Source organism: Callithrix jacchus, chromosome 8 (genome assembly GCF_049354715.1).
Source record: "Callithrix jacchus isolate 240 chromosome 8, calJac240_pri, whole genome shotgun sequence".
Taxonomy (NCBI): Eukaryota; Metazoa; Chordata; class Mammalia; order Primates; family Cebidae; genus Callithrix; species Callithrix jacchus.
Window position 1 is genome coordinate 20771436 of NC_133509.1, and position 19914 is coordinate 20791349.

The 19914-nt window shown below is 49.5% G+C and overlaps 1 protein-coding gene across 2 annotated transcripts; it reads left to right on the forward strand.

The window, feature by feature from the left end:
• The first annotated feature begins 2882 nt into the window (after positions 1 to 2882).
• Positions 2883 to 18638, forward strand: TBC1D21 (TBC1 domain family member 21). Of its 2 annotated transcripts, XM_035259181.3 has the most exons (11): positions 2883 to 3087; positions 10328 to 10435; positions 10572 to 10675; positions 13474 to 13568; positions 14103 to 14213; positions 14332 to 14432; positions 15485 to 15581; positions 15917 to 16017; positions 16985 to 17101; positions 17794 to 17877; positions 18491 to 18638. In XM_035259181.3, the coding sequence occupies exons 1-11, from the start codon at positions 3028 to 3030 to the stop codon at positions 18521 to 18523; spliced, it is 1011 nt and encodes a 336-aa protein (XP_035115072.2). In that variant the 5' UTR covers positions 2883 to 3027; the 3' UTR covers positions 18524 to 18638. The 2 variants fall into 2 exon arrangements, with proteins under 2 accessions (XP_035115072.2, XP_035115073.2); XM_035259182.3 differs by lacking the exon at positions 10328 to 10435.
• The last annotated feature ends 1276 nt before the right edge of the window (positions 18639 to 19914 follow it).

Sequence of the window (19914 nt, forward strand, 5' to 3'; positions counted from 1 at the left end):
CGGATGGAACAGCACTTTACCCACACAGAGAGACTGAGCGAGATCAGCTGCAGTCATGGGTTCAGTCCTCCACGCCAGGGGCCTCCTCCTACTGAGGACACAGGGCGATGGTTTGCACGCGCCCCTCTGGTGCAGCAGGGGAAGGACCCTGTTTCCTCCCCTCCTGGAAGAGACATCACAGTGGGGTTGGCCAGGCGCCTGCCACATGATACGCAAGCTTAAGCAGAACAAAGGAGTACACACTGAGCTTGGAACAGAGAAAGGATATTCCCACATAAGGCGATAAGCCCGGCACAGGCTCTGGGAGCTCCTTATCTCTTGGTAAGGAAGTGTTTCCAGCTCAAGGCTGCTTGTAGGGGGCTGAACAGAGGTTAAAAGACCACATGCATGAGACTGCCTTCCTCAACCAAGGTCACATCATTGGCGTGCGGCAGAGCCAGGATCTGAACCGGGTCTTTCTGTCACCAAAGCCTATGAGCTTTCTCACTGACGAAATGTCTTTCCCAGGCCCCTCCAATCTCCTCTTCTCACACCATAGCCGCCACCGGCTAACGGACAGCTAGATTCAGCAGAGAAAAGATGGGCCGAGTGGTTTTCTCCCTCCTTGGACTTCTTTAATGCAAACACCTAAAATAATTTTGTCCCCGAAGAATCCCCATGTACAGAAATTTAAAGCAGAATGCTGGATTCCCATCAGAGAGGAAAAAATGCAAAACAGAAAACCAGTATGTGGGAATCTAAGGCACTTGGGCAATTATGTAAATAAATGAACATGGTAAGGACCATTCAGCCCTGGAAAAAAAAAATGGACACATGTAATCCCTTTCAGAATCTGAAAAAAGAAGAAAGAGGGAGGGAATCAAAGCCCCCTTTGCTTGAGGTGCAGGGTCCTGCAGTTCCGTTTGAATATTAAGCCTCCATCTGGTTGCTATGAGGCTTTTTTTTTATATGATTAAACTGTATTGGCTCGTTTGGGGAAGGGTTATTACCTACAATTCACAGATAGGGAGCCAGAGGTTAAAAGAAGTTCAGTAGCTGATGTATGTCCACCATGTTCACTTTAGAAGCCAGGTTGGATTTCGCTCTCAGATGTTTCCAATTCCCAACCTGATCCTCATCTTCTCAAAGAACAATTGCAGTGAATTCTCAGTTGCCTACATGGTTAATGTGGAAGAACAGAGACATAGATAATCCCAAATGATGCCTATGTCTCTTGCTCCAAACATTTGCTTTGGAAACTTCTTGCAGACCTCAGAATGAAGCCACCCCGATGTGCAAGGAGCCCCATCCTTATTCCACACCTTCCCTACTCAAAGTTGCCCACCTCTGGCTCCATGAAGACCTAGGGGCCGTAGATTAAAGGGGAGAGGCTCTTAACTCTCTCCTAGGTTGGGCTAGGGTAGTGGGCAGTGGGGAGAGGTAGGTAATAACGCGTTTTGATTTAAAAAGCCTCCTGCAGTGCTGCAGGCAAGCACAACAGAAACGGTAAATGAAACAATGCATTGTGTCCACAGAAGACTTCCATATGGATGGCGATTCATTATGTTAATAAGGAGGTGAAAGCCAGAGGTTGACTGTACTCTGATTTCATGGCTGGGGAATCTGTAGCTCAGAAGCAGGGAGCATCCAAATTTGAGGTCAGAGTCCAAATTCCAACACCTACCTCCTGATTCCAATTTGATTGGTCTAATTACTATCATTTCCTAATGACTAAGGATGCTTTAGAGCCAGATGGGACCTGAGTAGAAGGCAAGCAATGCTTAAGGTGGAGAACAGCGATGCTAGAGCGAAGTAGAGCCGACTCCTTGGATCCATAAATATTGAGCACTTCCCGGGCCGGGCACGGTGGCTCACGCCTGTAATCCCAGCACTTTGGGAGGCTGAGGCGGGTGGATCACGAGGTCAAGAGATCGAGACCATCCTGGTCAATATGGTGAAACCCCGTCTCTACTAAAAATACAAAAAATTAGCTGGGCATGGTGGCGCGTGCCTGTAATCCCAGCTACTCAGGAGGCTGAGGCAGGAGAATTGCCTGGACCCAGGAGGCGGAGGTTGCGGTGAGCCGAGATCACGCCATTGTACTCCAGCCTGGGTAACAAGAGCGAAACTCCGTCAAAAAAATATATATATATATTGAGCACTTCCCAAGTGCCAGGTGATGGCAGAACTGACATCGGGAGAGGGAACCACAGAAGAATCTGACGTTGACCCTGGGCTAGAGGAACTCAGGGTAGCAGGGGATATGGGCAGGCACAAATCTCTGTCATACAGAGAGAGAAGTGAGATGAGATCTAAGACAGCTTCATTTATTCTCCCACTCCATTATCATTCATTCAGCTACTCAGGCACCATCCTAAGTGCTCTGGATAGAAAGCTAAATAAAACTGGTCTCCACCCCAGAAGCTACCATTCCAGTGCTGAAGCTGAGTCACCCCAGGAGGCATACCAAAACACATTCCCCAGCCCCCCAGGTTCCAGCCCTGACATACTGATTCTGAATCTTTGAAACTGGTACCCAAGACATCTGAAGCCTAGTCTCTAGGTATTCTTCAACTCTGGGCACTGGTCTGGTGGAATAGGGAAGGAGTCCAGCTAGAGTTCAGAGGAAGAGTCAGAGTAGAGAGGAAGGCTTCATGGCCCACCTCTTCCTGGAAGCCCTCCCTGACCAGCACAGCTCACACTGATCCCCACATCCTCTATCTAAATCCAACCTCCATTACGGGTACTGCAGGGTTTTTTGTTGCTTGGTTTGTTTTGTTTTTGCGTAACTAGCAGGTTTAATCCCTCTGCTCTCATCTCTAAAGGTGGGTGCTCCTGTGTTCCAGGGTCATTGTGATGAGGGTTCCGGGGATCTTGTGACACGGACATGGCTGGCCCTGTTCAAGCATGGAAGGGTCAGGAGCAGCCCAGTTCCTCTTAGGGATGTAACCTATCTCTGAAAAGGAAGATCACAGTTACCTGCTGATTAAGCATCACTAGGGCTCCAAGTGAGCTCTGATTAGAGCTGTTTGGAAGCCAGCAGGGGCCATGACCACCCTCTCTCCTGAAAACAGCCTCTCTGCCAGACAGTCGGCCTCCTTCATCCTGGTACGTGTTCTTCATCAGCCTTGAGTGCCTCCCTCCCCAGCCTGTGGTTGGCACTGGGGCCATTTTCCCCTGCTGGGTGTAAAAAGCTAGAACCCCGAGATAACATAGAAGATGGAGCAAGGGCAGTTGTACCTTAGTCTTACTGTCAGCCCAAGAACAGGACTCAGACATCCAAGCCCCCTTTCACCTTCTTTCCAAGCCAGCAATACCTTCTCCCCAGATGTCCTGTTCTAACTTTATTGAGTTGTAGGTTTGTGAGTGCAGGCCTGAAGATACTGATAGATTGTCATCAGCGCTTTTTGCCAACAATTTTGGTATACTGCCACCAGGTGGCAGTAATGCTTTTGTTAGTAGGTAGTGCTAAACCCAGTTTACAAGATGTATTTCTATTGGTTAGAAGTTGGCTTCAGTCATAAGAATTTTCCACGCAGTATGTTTTTCAAAATCATAACTAATTACAATAACTTTAGCCAATCTCAAATCTCATTAATCATAATGATTAAGAGAGTGATACATAAAAATGCAAAGTGGACACCTCTCTCCCTGAGTTTTAAATGTTACGGCTTTATTGCAAATTATCACCAGGCCTTGCTTTAAATTTTCTTTACATCTTTCTCATTTCTCTGAGCTTAGAGAAGGCTAATAAACTGTCACATCGCATTTATTATGTATGATGACTGTCCTAAATGCTTTATTTATAGCCATTCGTTCTCATCACAACTCTGTGGGGTGAATAATGCTGCTATCTTCCTTTTATAAATGAGAAAACTGAGTCACAGACACTTCGTAACTTGCCTACTGTTACACAGCTTGTAAGTGTCAGAGCTGGTATTTAGACCCAGACAGGTGGGATGCCAAAACCAGTATTCTCAAAGTGTGGCACCCAAACCTGCAGCATTAATGCCAACAGTGAACTTGTAAGAAATGCAGATGCTTGGGTCCCAGATCTTCTGAACGAGAAACCTGAGACGAAGCCCAGAGATTTGTGCTTGTGTTTGTTGTTTTTTGTCTTCTGTTTTTTGAGATGGAGTTTCGCTCTGTCACCCAGGCTGGAGTGCAGTGGCACAATCTCGGCTCACTACAACCTCGGCCTCCCCAGTTCAAGCAATCCTGCCTCAGCCTCCCGAGTAGCTGGGACTACAAGCACATGTCACCATGCTGGCTAATTTTTTGTATTTTTAGTAGAGACAGGTTTTCACCGTGTTGCGCAGGCTGGTCTCAAACTCCTGAGCTCAGACAATCCACCCGCCTTGGCCTCCAGAAGTGCTGGGATTACAGGTGTGAGCCACGCGTCCTGCTGAGATCTGTGTTTTTTTTAACTCATCCCTCCGGGGGACTCTGATGCACAATTAGCTTTGTGAACCACTGTTTTAAACCATTTCCTTCATCACTGTGCTGTACTGATGATGCACCCTCCACACCTGGGTTGGTAACAATTGCTGAAGTGGGGACCCCCTGTTATGATTGGGAGTGTATCTTGTCCTCAGGTGAACTGGAGTAAAAAAGAGAACCCTGGCCAGGCGTGCTGACTCATGCCTGTAATCCCAGCACTTTGGGAGGCTGAGGCAGGTGGATCACCTGAGGTCAGGTGTTCAAGACCAGCCTGGCCAATATGGTGAAACCCCGTGTCTACTAAAAAATACAAAAAATTAGCCTGGAGTGGTGGCCAGCGCCTGTAATCCCAGCTACTTGGGAGACAGGTAGGAGAATCACTTGAACCCAGGAGATGAAGGTTGCAGTAAGCTGAGATCGTGGGAGATGGAGGTTACAGTAAGCTGAGATCGCGCCACTGCACTCCAGCCTGGGTGACAGAGAGAGTCTGTCCACCCCACCAACACAAGAAATAAAGAGAACCTTAAGCAAAGTCAATGACCTTCCCTGGGCTTTATTGTAGGCTCTGTGACTATGAGTATTCAGAGAAACTTGACATCAAAACCCTCAAAAAGTTTTCCTTACCCAGTCGTATGCTTCCCAGGAGACTAGGAAAGGCAGGATTGCAGACTGCATACTCTCCCTGATGGATTACCAGGTCATTATGATACCCAGTGCATGGGGAAGGGTGCTAATAGGTTAGTTGAGCAAAGAACAGAGGAATACGGGAAGATGAAGGTTGATTTGAGAAGCCTCTGAGTTAACAATCTCCGTCACATTAAAGGAGCCCGGATACGCATTGTCTGATTTCTAGCATGGGCAGGTAGGTGGTGAGCACGTAGAGAGACTTCCAAGTGACCTTTCCTCCTTGGCCTTCTGTGAGTCAACAGGCTTCTTGTTCTGATCCTTGACTTGCGAGCAAGTGTCTTAGATAGTCTTGTTGGTGGCCCATAGTTTGCTTAGGTTGGGAGAGATACAGGGAACTGGTGGGCGTAGAGAAATGGGGTTTCCTAGAAGGAAGAAGCAGTGACTTTTTATAAACAAATTCAACCACGGCAAAGTAGGCAGATGGCCAATTGTTGCAGGTAGAGGTTTAGAAACGCGAATTCTCTGAATACTCAACAGATGTCTTCTTGCGATGTTTCTAATTATTTCTGCCTTATTGTGTTGATGCTGTATCTTTTGTTACGGTGTGCTGTGCGTGTTACTTTAATTTCGGTATTACGTTTTGTTCATCGTTTATTTTTTAATCATTGTAGGGCATTTGATTTTAAGGTATCTCTTGTTCACCGCTTGTGTACGATGCATATTTTTTTTCATTTGAGTGGAAAACCCTTGCCTTTTAATTCCTTCCCACTGCCCCTCCCACCCCCAGCACGGCATTAGGGTTAAGCCTCTGACTCTTGAAGGTTAAGCCTCTGAATCCATGGCTTTGATCATGGGAATATATAAAATAAGCATTAATTAGACACAGTTATGAGCAAATCCAACAGCTTTGGATTCAAACTTCAGCTCTGATAACTTCTGTGTGATCTCAGCTATGCTAATTAACCCTCCTATGGCCTCAGTTCCCTGATCTGTAAAACGGTACAAGAACTATTCTACCTCATAGACAGTTGTGAAGGTGAAATGGGCTGATACCTATAAAGTGCTGAGAACAGCATCTGGCGCATCATCGGTACTGCTTTTGAATGTTTACAGCAAACAAGGGAATGTAATGCATTTGTTTTCATAACTAATTTCTTTGGGTTTCTGTCATTTTTATGCTTTTATTAATTCCTTCCTGTCTCCTGTATTACTTGCTTTTATTATTTAAAGTGAGTTAGAAGGAAGATGTCCTGTTCCTATAAATTCCTAATTTTTAAAAGTCAAAAATAAAGCAATTTCTTTTGACTCCATCCTAATATCTAATAAAAAATAGAATCTGTAGTTAAAAACTTTCCCACAAGGAAAACTTTAGCCCAGATGGTTTCACTGGTCTACCAGACATTTTAAAAGGAAATAATACCGATTCCATACAGACACTTCCAGAAAACTAAAAAAAAAAAAAAAAAAAAAATAGAAATACTACTCATTCTATGAGGCCAACATTGCCCTGATACCAAAATTAGAGATATTACAAGAAAAGAAACTCACAGATAAATGGTCCTTGTGAACACGGATACAAAAATTCTAAATAAAATTTTAGCAAATAGAATTCAACAATGTATAAAAAGCATAGTATGTCATCATCAAGTGGGGCTTATCCCAGGAATGCGAGGCTTATTTACCATTCAAAATTATTCAATACAATTTACCACGCTAACAAACTCAAAAAAGAAAACCCATATGTCCATTTCAATGATGCAGAACATTATTTGACAAAAGCCAACAACCATTCCTAATTAAAAACTCTCTGCATGCTACAACTGGAAGGGACAGTCTTCAACCTGATAAAAGGCATCTGTATAGAAAGCCGAGAGTTAACGTCATACTGAGTTGTGAGAGCCTGAATGCTGTTCCTCTAAGATCAGGAAAAAGCAAGGATGTCTGCTCTCACCGCTTTTATTCAACATTGCACTTGAGTTCTAGCCAGTGCAGTAAAACAAGAAAAAATAAATAAAAGGCATCCATACTTGAAAGGAAGAAGTTAAACTGCCGATATTCACAGATGAACATGCTCATCTGTGTCAGAGTTGGAAAACTTTTTCTGCAAAGCTCACAATAGAATCTTTGGCTCTGTGTCCATTCGGTCTCTGTTGCAGCTACTCAGCTCTGCCATTGTAGCATGAAAGCAGCCACAGACAGAAATGAGTGAGTGGGTGTAGCTGTGTCCTAATAAAACTTTATTTAGAAAAACAGATTGGAGGCCAGATTTGACCCATGGATCATAACTTGCTGACCCCTGGTCTGTGTCAAAAATTCTGTGGAATCCACAAGACAGCCACTAGGAGTATTAAGTGAGTTTTGCTCTGTTGCAGAAATACAAGATCGATATATACAAGTATATTGTGTTTCTATTAGAAATTTAAATTTTAAAATAATACCTTTTATAGTAGCATCTGAAATATGAAATACTTACAGATAAACTTGACAAAATATATGAATGACCTGGACACTAAAAACTACAAGACACTGCTGAGAGAAATTTTAAAAGACCTACATGCATGGAGAAATATATAGTGTTGATGGGCCAGAGGACGCGATCGTGTCATCTATTCTCCCAAACTGGCTTACAGATTCAATGCAATCTCCACCAGAATCACAGCTGCCTTTATTATAGAAATGGACAAGTTGACTAAAATCCTTATGGAAATGCATTTCTAAAGTTAAAGCATTTCCTTTTATAGTTAAGGATCCCGGGACACAGCCCAGCTTTGCCTGTTTCCTTCTGCTTCCTGCCACATTGCATGCTGAGTGCTGCAGTTTCTGAATGAGTGTAGGTTGGGAGAACATGATGACAATCAGAGGGGCAGAAAGCTCGCTCTGATGAGTGACAGTGTCTATGCAGGTGGGGCACCCATCAGGGCAGACCCTGCTGCCCAGGGTTAGGCCAACACTGAGATTTGTAACTTCTTGGACCCATATGTCCTATTTTGGTTCAGATGACAGGGCATGCATGAGTTATTAAAAAATGTGCTTCTCAATCCATTTCCATCAAACATAGAGTTAGCGGAAATTGTCCCAATTTGGGGCTTGCAAGCTCTTATTTTTAGTTAACAATGTTGTTTTGCCTTCTTTTATTTATTTATTTGAGATGGCACCTCGCACTGTCGCCCAGGCTGGAGTGTGATGCCATGATCTTGGCTCACTGCAATCTCTGCCTCCCAGGTTCAAGCAATTCTTCTGCTTCAGCCTCCTGAGTAGCACCCACCACCACACCCAACTAATTTATATATATATATATATATATTTTTTTTTTTTTTGTAGATATAGGGTTTTATCATGTTGACCAGGCTGGTCTCGAACTCCTGACAAGTGATCTGCGCACTTAGGCCTTCCAAAGTGCTGGGATTATAGGCATGAGCCACCATACCCGGCCTGTTTTGCCTTCTAATACTTTAATACTCATGTGGTTTGTGGACCAGAAGCATCACCTGTCACTCAGAAGCTTGTTAGAAATGCATCACCTCGGGCCCCACCTCGAACCCTCTGAATCAGAATCTGCACCTGGAGAAGATCCTTAAGTGATTTGTATGCAAATTTAATTTTGAGTCACATATCCAGATGTGTACTGATGGGAAGTTGGGAGTGTGCATATGAACATGTCTACTCAGCTCTGTCCATCAGCACATCTTTATGCCTGCAATGTGGGATTTCAAGACATTATTCTCTCAGCAGAAGAGAATACTCTAGGAAGAAAGAATCTTCTCTTAGTCCAACAGGAGCTCTAACTTCTACTTGTTCCTGTTGCTGTTATTGTTATTATTTGAGACAGAGTCTTGCTCTGTTGCCAGGGCTGCAGTTCAGTGGTGTGATCTCAGCTCACTGCAACCTCTGCCTCCCAGGTTCACATGATTCTCCTGCCTCAGTCTCCCAAGTAGCTGGGATTACAGACATGCGCCACCATGCCTGGCTAATTTTTGTATTTTTAGTAGAGACAGTGTTTCACCTCGTTGCCCAGGCTGGTCTCGAACTGACCTCAAGTGATCCACCTGCCTTGGCCTCCCAAAGTGCTGGGATTACAGGCATGAACCATTGCTCCTGACCCTAGTTATTATTTTGTAAGCATTTTAAATTACTTTGCATGTAGTGCACTCACTTCTCTCCAACACACACACACCCCACACAGATATATACACCACACACACACACACACACACACACACACACACACACACATCCTTATCAAAAGCAGAAACCATCCTTTGTAATGAACTGTTCTACATTTCCAGGAAAGGTAAAGAGGAGCTCATAATTGTGTCTAATTAATGCTTATTTTATATATTCCCAATATCAAAGCCACACACATTATGACAGAAAATTTTAAAAATACAAGAAAGGCCAGGTGTGGTGGCTCACGCCTGTAATCCCAGCACTTTGGGAGGCCAAGGCGGGCAGATCACAAGGTCAAGAGATCAAGGCCATCTTGGCCAACACAATAAAACCCCATCTCTACTAAAAATACAAAAATTTAGCTGTGTGTGATGGTGCATGCCTGTAGTTCCAGCTACTTAGGAGGCTGAGACAGGAGAACTGCTTGAACCTGGGAGGCGGAGGTTGCAGTGAGCCGAGATCATGCCACTGCACTCCAGCCTGGCGCCTGGTGACAGAGCAAGACTCTGTCTCAGAAGAAAACCCAAAAAAAACAAAAACACTTATTTCCCATCACTTAAAGATAATCACTGCTGTATTTTCTGTCTTTTTTCTACCAACTTTATAGCAGTCAATGCATTAAAGATTGGAATTTATGTGGTGTTCTTATTGTAATATATAGCAGCATGATGCATAGAGAGGTGTTACCATAAGTGCCACAGCCGTAGTATAGAGTATAGTACATAGAGAAAATGCTAGATCTACAGCTCTGTATTCTGCTTTTTTCTGTTAACATTTGTATTTTTTCAGATTATTATTCATTCCTTGCGAACGATATTTATACGCCTCACAGTATTTCATTGAGCACATAAACCATAGTTTACTTAACTACCCCCTTATTGCAGAACATTTAGAGTGCTTGCATTTCTCATGTTGATAAGTAACGTGCAATGAAAATTATGGTGCACACAGGATTTTTTCTATGTATTTTCAGTAACGTCCTCAAGGTAGATTTCCAGGAGTAAGTCAGGCTGTGCGCTTTGATTCGTACTGCAAAGTCCAGAATATGTTATTCAAAATCACACTTAAAAGCGGAAGGCTCCTAACCTAAGGCTGAACTGGTTGCTTTTGCCAGGTGAAGAGAAAACCACCCATTGACAAGACAGAATGGGACAGCTTCTTTGATGAGAATGGCCACTTGGCCAAGTCACGGGACTTCATTTGTGTTAACATCCTGGAAAGGGTGGGTCCCCAAGCTCCCCTTGGCCTTGTCCTGGAACTGGGGGCATGGATGGGCAGGGGGCAGGTGCGGCGTTGGATGAAACCCTTTCGGCAGGCATCTAAGAGCCCGTCACCCCCACTTCCCACCCCCACCCCAGGGTCTGCACCCCTTCGTGAGGACTGAAGCCTGGAAGTTCCTCACTGGCTACTTCTCATGGCAGAGTTCCCAGGATGAGCGGCTCACCGTGGACAGCACGAGGAGGTAGAACACGACCCTGTGGCGGTGGGAGGGGCCCGGCAGGTGGCAGGTGTTGCCACCCTAGCCGGCAGACTGTCTTCTGCCCCCTACTTCTCATTCCAAAAGGAACCCCGTGCCTCCTGACCCAGGCACAGAACACAGTGTCACTTCTCATTCCAAGAGGAACCCCATGCCTCCTGACCCAGGCATAGCACACAGGAGGTGCCAATTCGTGCCAGTGCCTTCTCTCCCCGAGCTCCCTTTACCAGCCCGCAGCCTGCCAGTCATGGGCTCGGTCCCAGACACTCCTCTTACCCCTGGACCCTCAAGTCCCATCCTTCCCTAGGGCCTATGCATTCTCTCTCTGAAGCAGCTCTTGAACACAGCCTGCTACCACTTCCCTGGGCTTCACCCCAACTCCACCTCCTCCCTGTCCCCCGTGGCTGAGCCACCTCCTGGGTCTAGTCTCCTACCTCCCTGCCTGTGCCTAGCATTTTCTCCCTGTGCCCAGGGGAAAGGTACAAACCCAGTATGGGCTGCCTGCATCCTTAGTGAAATACTGTCAGTGGTGCCACTGGTAATGTTTCAAGTAGCGCATCTTCTCTTCCAAACACTTCCTGCTCCTAGCTCCACATCACCCACTCTCCCAGAGTCTGACATTCCAACCTCACTGATGGCCTCTCTGACTCCTCATTTGCCCACCCATTCCCCACCCCTGCCCCAGCACAGACCACATTTGCACTCCCCTCTGCCCTTGGCTCATCCTTTCTCCTCTCTCCACAATGGCTTTCTATCATCTGCCGATCAAAAGCCCACCCTTCTTTCAAGGCCCCGATCCTGCAGTATACTGCCTCCAAGCAGCCCTCCCAGATCTTCCAAGAGAGCCAGGGAGGAGGCACTTTGGTTTAGTAGATAGCACACCAGCTCTGAACCTGTACTGTCTTGGATTTGGAAACTGGGTTCAAATTTCAGCACTCTGATTTACACTTGCCCATGAACTTCAGTGCTGACGTCTCAGTCTCCTCCTCCATAAAATGTGGGTAACAATCCATTTCACAGAGCGGTTGTGTGGGCTGAGTCAGATAATATAGGCAAGGCACCTGGCACAGGGGAAGAGTGAGTCACTCTGATGATTTTGATGGGAATGCTCCCTCCCTGAAGCTGAGGGCCCTGGGTTTGCCCTTCTGAGACCCTTGCCACTTGGTACTGCAGTAGTGAGACTGGAGCCTGTGTCTTCCCTCCCAGATTGAGTGCAAACAAGGGCAGAGGCTGCCACCGGTTTGCCTTTGCCTCGGGCCCTCTCCTGACCTTGACCATCCATAGGAGGGCTCCGTACACACTGGCTGAGTCAGACCGACTCCACTGCTGAATACGTTCCTGTCAGAGGAACGGACTCCTCTGGATTGCAGCTGAGTCACTGTGTAGCCTGGGCTGGACTCACCCATCTGGGAGCCCGAAGCAGGGGCTAGGTCCAGCCCCAAGGGAGCATCCAGACAAGAAGTGGAAGAGATTCACACCCAAGGTTCAGCCAGAGTGGCCCAGGGTGCTATGGGGGTGTGAGGGCCAGGCTGGGAAGCTCAGAATGGCTCAGGAACGCTGACCAGAGCCCACCTATACCCATTTCCTGAGGCTCCCTTACCAAGTACCACAAAAGGGGACTTCCAACAGCAGAAGCCTGTCCTCTTGCAGTTCTGGAGCTGGAAGCCCAGAGTCAAAGTGTTGGCTCTTTCCGAAGCCTGTAGGGGAGAACCCTTCCTTACCTCCCAGCTTCTGGTGGCTCCGGTGACCCTCGGCTGGTGGCTGCCTCACTCCATTCGCTGCCTCCATGGTCATGAGACCTTCTCCTCTCTGTGTGTCTCTTATATGAACACATGACAGCTGGGCTCGATGGCTCACGCCTGTAATCCTCACACTTTGGGAGGCTGAGGCAGGCAGATTACAAGGTCAAGAGATCAAGACCGTCCTGGCCAACATGGGTGAAACCCCGTTTTTACTAAAAATACAAAACTTAGCTGGGCATGGTGGCACGAGCCTGTAGTCCCAGCTACTCAAGAGGCTGAGGCAGGAGGTAGTCCCAGCTACTCAGTTCACTGCTACCTCTGCCTCACTTGAACCTGGCAGGCAGAGGTTGCAGTGAATCAAGATTGCACCATTGCACTCCAGCCTGGGCATCAAGAGCGAGACTCTGTCTCAACCAACCAACCAACCAACCAACCACAGAAAACACACGTGTCATTGGATTTGGGGCCATCCTGGACTCTCATCTGGAGATCCTTACCTTAGTCACATCTGCAAAGACTGTTTTCCTGAACACAGTCACATTTACAGGTCCTAGGGTTTAGGACATGGATATGTCATTTTGGAGGCCACCAAGCAGCCAGCGATACCAACTAATCACATTCTAATCAGGAGCACAAAACACCGCCTCACCCAACACTTCCAATTCCGAGGCACAGGTGCCAGTATTATGCCTATCCTACAGGAGAGGAAACTGAGGCTTAGAGATGGAAAGTGATGCCCCCAAAGCTTGCCCCCAGTAGCAGACACCCAGATATTAAAGTGTAGAGTCAGGATGCAGGTGCAACAGTTGGAGTACAGAGCCCAGGAGGTTAAACCGTCTCCATTCTGCACTCCAGGTGCACGGTGGAGGACAGTTAGGGTGGCACAGCCGGAAATGAGAGAGAACATCACAGGTAGGGGGCACGGCTGGCCGAGGGTGCTGCCCTGGATCTGCCTGGGGCCCAGCAGCTGCAGCTGCTCGGAGTTCTCCACTGGTCAGAAGTGGAATGTTACCTCATTCAGCTTCAATTCTGTTCTCACAGGAAGAACTACAAGGCCTTATGCGAAATGTATGAGAAGATTCAGCCCCTTCTGGAAAACCTGCACCGGAACTTCATAGAGACTCGTAATAACATCAGTGAGCAAAGTGGGGTGGAGGGGGCTGGGCAAGGGGGTGGAGGGTTTGAAGCCAACCCTGTTGCCTCTCAGCCACTTCCAGGAAGGGATGGCCCCAGGGTCCTGGGAGCTATTTTAACCAATGCCTGGAGTTTTGCCAGCTGAACCTTGGCGAATCCACCCCACCAATCTCTCCTGGATGGCCCTGGATGCCCAGTACCATGTTTCCCTGGGCGCATGATGTTCCTGCTGCCTGGTCTCCCTCCCTCCTTTCCTTGGCTTTGAACAAGGTTGCATTTGAACTTGACAGAGAGGAAGGGTGGAGGAAGACATTCCTTGCCAAGGGTATGGCCTTGTCAAAGGGTTGGAGGTGGGAAGAAACCCAGACAGCTCAGGGTGTGGTGAGGAACTGAGCCTGGCGGGGGCTGATGTCCCTTTCATAGCTCCCTCTCTAGGATGTCCTAGGGTCTGCCCTTTGGGATGGGGGAAGGAACTCATTCATAGACCTGCTGGATGTGATCTGGTGCCATCCACTTGCCCCTTGCTTCCAACCCAGCACATGACATTCAGAAACTCTATGACAAAGACCCCCTGGGCAATGTCCTCATCGACAAGAAGAGGCTAGAGAAGATCCTGCTCCTGAGTTACGTCTGCAACACGCAGGCAGGTGAGCCACAGCCTCCTGGTCACCCTCCCCTTGTCAATGCCCTCCCGTGGCCCAGCCTAAACCATGGGTCCAGGCCCTCCCATCCAGCCCCTCCTTACCAACCCCCTCTCCGCCACAGAGTACCAGCAGGGCTTCCATGAGATGGTGATGCTCTTCCAGCTAATGGTGGAACATGACCATGAGACCTTCTGGCTTTTCCAGTTCTTCCTGCAGAAAACGGTGAGGGCAAGACCTGAGCTCAGGAACGCCCCTCCCCAACCCCCACCACTCCCCAAACAACTCCTTGAGGCTGGGCAGGCATTGACAGCACCAGCCATTCCTTCCAGGCCTAAAACAGCCTCCTGGGTCTCAGAGGAGCCTGGGAGGGCAATGCCAAACCCAAGTGGTGTTGAAGTAGAGAAGGGGGACAGAGCAAAGCTCTGGGTCCACCTCTCACCAAACCTTGAAAGAGCATGGCTGGCCAGGCCCAGGGATGGCACCCTCTCCCAGCATTTCCTTCCCCAAGCACAGCTTTCCTGCCTGCATGCCCTCCATGGCTCCCATGGCCTCCAGAATAAAATCCAATAACCTTAGGCATTGGGGGCTGTTCCTTTCACATAACCTGCATTCCAGGCACACCAGGAGACTCAGTAGTCCCCAGGGGTACCCACACTGCCCAGGCTGAAGGGTTTTGAAGGCGCAGCTCCCTGGAACACCTCCCTGAAAAGCCTTTCCTCATGATCTGCGAGAGGCTGCCCAGAACCCTCCCTCATCCCTCCCTCCACCCCACCATCCCTGCAGATGTGGCTCCTGCCCTTCCCTTTTCCCAGTTGGCTTTGCCCCAACACTATACTGTGAGGGAAGAACTGGGCAACTGGGCTCACTAGACTGTGAGCCACAGTTGAGAATGTCTGCTACACACACACACACACACACACACACACTACAGTCACCCAGAGGTGCACAACAAATACAAACTTGCACACACAGATCACAGTCACATAGATGTGTGAACGTACACACACATAGACACACACACAATAAACAGCCACCCAGAGGTTCACAACATATACAGACTTGCACACACAGATCACAGTCAAACATAGATGCGTGCATGCACACACACACACACACACACACACACACACACACACACACGTAGAGACATGGGCCCAGCCCACAGATAGACACACAGAGCCTCCAGAAGTGAAGCTGGGGAAGCAGGACTGACTCTTCTGGTTCCCTGAAGCCGAGGAGGACTCAGTCTCCCTGTTTCCCACCTTCATGTGCAGGAGCACAGCTGCGTCCTCAACATAGGCGTGGGCAAGAACCTAGACATGCTCAGCACCCTGATCACCTTCTTGGACCCCGTGTTTGCTGAGCACCTAAGTGAGTGGTCCCCACCTCCTGCCACCTCACCCACATGCCAGGGGAGGCATGGGAGGGGGGCCGGGACCTGTCAGTCCCTAGTCATGGGGAGCACAGGATAGCAGCAGAGTCATTTGATTGCCTCTCCAGGCCCTGGGAGAAGGGTGATCTTGATGGGGTTGGAGTCTGGACAGTTGAAAGTCTAAATCATCATCTCCCAGAGCAGCTGGAAAGGGGCAGCAGACTTTTTGTATTTCCCACGGGTTTGCGTGCTCCATGGTTTGACCTCATCTGCATGTGTCTGCTGCATCTTATGTGTTTTCCCCTGACTGAAGCCTCGTCCTCTCTCCTCACAGAAGGGAAGGGTGCAGGGGCCGTGCAGTCCCTCTTCCCCTGGTTCTGCCTCTGCTTCCAGCCAGCCTTCAAGTCCTTCGATGACGTCTGGAGGCTCTGGGAGGTGAGGTGCCCAGCTGGGGATCGCCAGGCCGGGCTCCACCCCTCCGGCAGAGTAGAAGCCGCAAGTCTTCCTTGCCTCCCCGTTTCTTCCTGGCTTGGATGGAGTTCAGTAGCTTGGGGCTTTATTAGGTCGGCAACGCTGCTCCCACCTTGCTGGAGGAAGCTGGGGCATCACTTTGTCCTTATGTTCATTTAACACAAAGGCCTCACTGGCTGCGCCTTCTGCAGGGCAGTTGGCACAGGAGGACCCTCCGGCCTGTGTGATGGGAGCCTGGGCCTGCAGCTCTGCCCAGGTGGCCTCCCCATGCTTTCACTTCCCAGGCTGTCCTTCCCCGACAACTCCCCGGCCTTCTTCCCCAGGGTGCTGGCTCCTGTGGAGCTCTCTTGAAGGTGGGCCCCCAAGCACACTTGTAGTCTTGTGACACAATCCCCAGGTTCATCAGCAGATGAACCCCCTGAGGAACACCACCCCTACCCATCACTGCCTCGGGTGGCTGCCGCTGCCTGCATGATCCAGTCCACCCATCTACCTGCCATTTAGGGCCCCACAGCTCTACTCCCATCTGCCTGCCCATCCTTCCTGGCTGGCTGGTCTCCATGCCCATGCCCATGACCAGCCCCAGGCCTTTGGGTCATTTAATTTCCCTCAGCCCTTGCTTGCCAAAACCCCACTCAGATTCAACAGTTTCCTAGTGTCTCCCTGCACCCTCACTGCCTCCCTCCCCTTCCTCTATCTAATGAATTCCCTGAAACTATTCTTTCTGAATCCCCAGTAGAAAGCACAATGCCTGGAACCAGGGGTATCTGTGAGCATGTGCCTGAGTGAGTGGATGAGTGGATGAATGAATGAATGAATGAGCAAGTCAGCAGCAAGGCCCAGGGATGGGGTGATTGGTGGGTACCTCACCATCCTCAGGGCATCTGCAGTCTCGGGCCACAGACCCAAGCTCAGGTACCCTGGCCCACAGGTTCTGCTGTCGGGGAAGCCCTGCAGGAATTTCCAGGTGCTGGTGGCCTACAGCATGCTGCAGATGGTCCGCGAGCAGGTGCTACAGGAGAGCATGGGCGGGGATGACATTCTCCTGGTGAGTGCACCCCCGGGCAAGATGCCACCCCAGCTCCTGGAAGCCCTGACACCCCACCCCACTGCAGTTGAAAGACTGGGGCTCATGGGATGCTGGGCGTCAGTCCCACCTTTTCCAGGCAGGAGGGGCAATGAGAGCAAGGGAGTGGAATACTGTGCCAAGGGCCTTTAATAGACTGGCTCGTGTAAGACTCATGACAGGCTTGACACAGGGAGGCTGTCATTATCCTCATCACCCCTAGTTAGCGCACAGGGAAACGGAGGCTTGAACAGTCCCTAAGCATTAGACTACTTACCATCTCACAGTTGACCGCGGGACGCTGGGGTATTGCCGATGCAGAAGGACCTAGAGTTTTCCACCATTTAAAAAGAGCTACTGAAGTCTTTGTTGGAAAAAAAAAATCTTAGGTGGCATCCCAATTACAAACCAAGTCCTCCTTAGAAGCCCTAAGGCACTTCGGGGAACTCCAGGACTCCCTAGAGCCTAATATGAAAGCCACCATTTACTGTTGCCCCAAAATATAAAAGTTCAGGCACTGAGCTGAGCAAGCTGGGGAGAAGTCAGGTAGTCCCAGCGACTGCTGTGAGCAGCATCCTTCTTCCTTGGGTGCTGCAGGCAGCTGCCTGTGCCCAGGAGTGCAGGGAGACATCTGCCCCAGCCCCACCCACAACCGCTCCCACGCTCCCGCACAGGCCTGCAACAACCTCATTGACCTTGATGCTGATGAGCTGATCTCCGCCGCCTGCATGGTGTATGCTGAGCTCATCCAGAAGGATGTAAGTTGCCCCAGTGATTTTTCCTCCTCCTCCTCCTCCTCCTCCTCTACCCCTACTCCTCTTCCACCCCTCCTCCTCCTCTTCCTCCCCTCCTCTTCCTCTTCCTCCCCTCCTCCTCCTCTTCCTCCCCTCCTCCTCCTCTTCCTCCTCTCCTCCTCTTCCTCTCCTCCTCACCTCCTCCCCCTCTTCCTCCCCTCCTCTTCCTCTTCCTCCCATCCTCTTCCTCTTCCTCCCCCTCCTCCTCGTCCCTTCCTCCTCCTCATCTCCGCCTCCTCCTCCCCTTCATCCAAGGAGCCTACCCTGATCTCCCAAATGCAGCCCATGGCAGACGCATTCAACTTCACAGACACAGACTGTGCCACGTTCTCTGCCACCAACCCATGCACGTCGCTCCTCATGGTCTTCTTGCTGTTTGCACATGTATCTCTTCCCTCCCTGAGCAGGCTGTGCTTCTTGAGAGCACGACCCTCATCCCCCATTCCCAATGTCCATCCCAGTGGGTCTGAGCACAGGTCTGGGCACCTGGGGTCAGAAGAATGTTGCTGCTTAGAAGAACTGAAGAATGAAAGCCATGCACCAATGTCTGCACACCTCCTACCTGCCTCCTCCCTAGGTTCCTCAGATATTAAAGGATTTCTTCCTCTGAAGACACCAACACCCACAGTGGACCGATGCCCTCGATGGACAGGATGAAGGTCTAGGGCACCAGAGTGAGGGCATAGGTAAAACAGCTGCAATATAATCAGCCCTCTGGAAGAATGGTTTATGGTGGGCACTACGTCTTCTTCGACCTTGGGGGCTGGGGGCACATGAGGGCTGAGACAGGGTCGCACGATTGGAAGAGAGGCTGGCTGGCTGAGAGGCGTGTGCTGCAGCTAGGGAGGGTGCTCACTGGAAGAGACGGTGTGGGTCAGCGGCTCCTCCTCCACTGAGGGTTTTCCAAGGCTATGGTGGATCCACATCTGGAAACAAATGGTTAGAGGAGAACCAACTCTGAGAGACTTCCAGACTCCTGTGGAGGACAAAACCGAGCACATTTAATAAGGATTAGTCCATCTAGACTCAGGTCCTGAGAGTAAGGCTGGCCCTGGGACTCTGCCCCCACCTCACCCCCACTCCCCTGAGTCCTGTCATTTCAATGGCACAATTGAGTCACTTTTCCAGAGATTTCCTGCTAGTCAGTGGAAGGGGCTGGCCTGGGAGGAAGAAATCTCTGGGAGGAGGGCGATTCCCTTCCTGGTTTCAAAGCCTCCCTCGTAATTGTGCCTTCATTTATCAGCCTGCAAATGTGTACTCAGCCTGCAAATGTGTACTCAAGCTACATTTTCTTTTCCAGCCTCGATCAATCCCTCTAGAGAACACACGCTCTGCCCTTTCCTGGGCAGTCAGATGATCCGTGTGGAAAAGGTGCAACCCACCTGCTTCCCCGGGCTATGCCACAGCCCGGAGCCCCTGCCCAGCCTACCCCTGCTCTGGCTGGCCTCTCTGAGGGGGTCCCCCGAGGGAAGACATGGAGATGGCCCAGAGGGGCTGAAACTGCAGAAGGGTTGGGGCTCGCTGGGTGCCCCCAAGAGCTGATCAGCAACACACACACACACACAGCCCTGCCCAGTGACTACAGGTTTTCAGGAGAGCTGACACATGGGCAGGAGGGATCCCTTCCTTTTGCTGTGAACTGGTCCTTAGGGGTAAGGCATGACCATCCCTCTCACTCTTCAGCCATCTGCCCCTCCCTCTGTTCCCATCCTGTCACTCTTAGTGACCATCACTCTGAAGGCATTGTGTCCACAGTTAGTGCCTGGTCTCCTTCCCCTCAGGTGACAGTCTCCCATCCAGGGCCAGCTCTGAGTCTATTAGCTGCTGTGTCTTTGCTGGAAGGTGGGGGGAATGCTGAAGAATGAGGGCCCATGCCCCCAGCAACATCTTCTCTGTTTGGCTAAAGGGCTTGTGTTTGCTAGGCAGGAAGGCACGTGGGTAAATTCATATACTACACCTCTCCTTTGCTTTGATGTTCCTAAGGCAGTTTATTTAAATAAG

Bases quoted from the DNA above. Each gene is read 5' to 3' on its own strand.
- TBC1D21 (XM_035259181.3), top strand. From the start codon at position 3,028: ATGACCACCCTCTCTCCTGAAAACAGCCTCTCTGCCAGACAGTCGGCC. The intron at 10,676-13,473 runs GTAGAACACGAC...CTGTTCTCACAG, and splicing joins ACCGTGGACAGCACGAGGAG to GAAGAACTACAAGGCCTTAT. The intron at 15,582-15,916 runs GTGAGTGGTCCC...CTCTCCTCACAG, and splicing joins CGTGTTTGCTGAGCACCTAA to AAGGGAAGGGTGCAGGGGCC.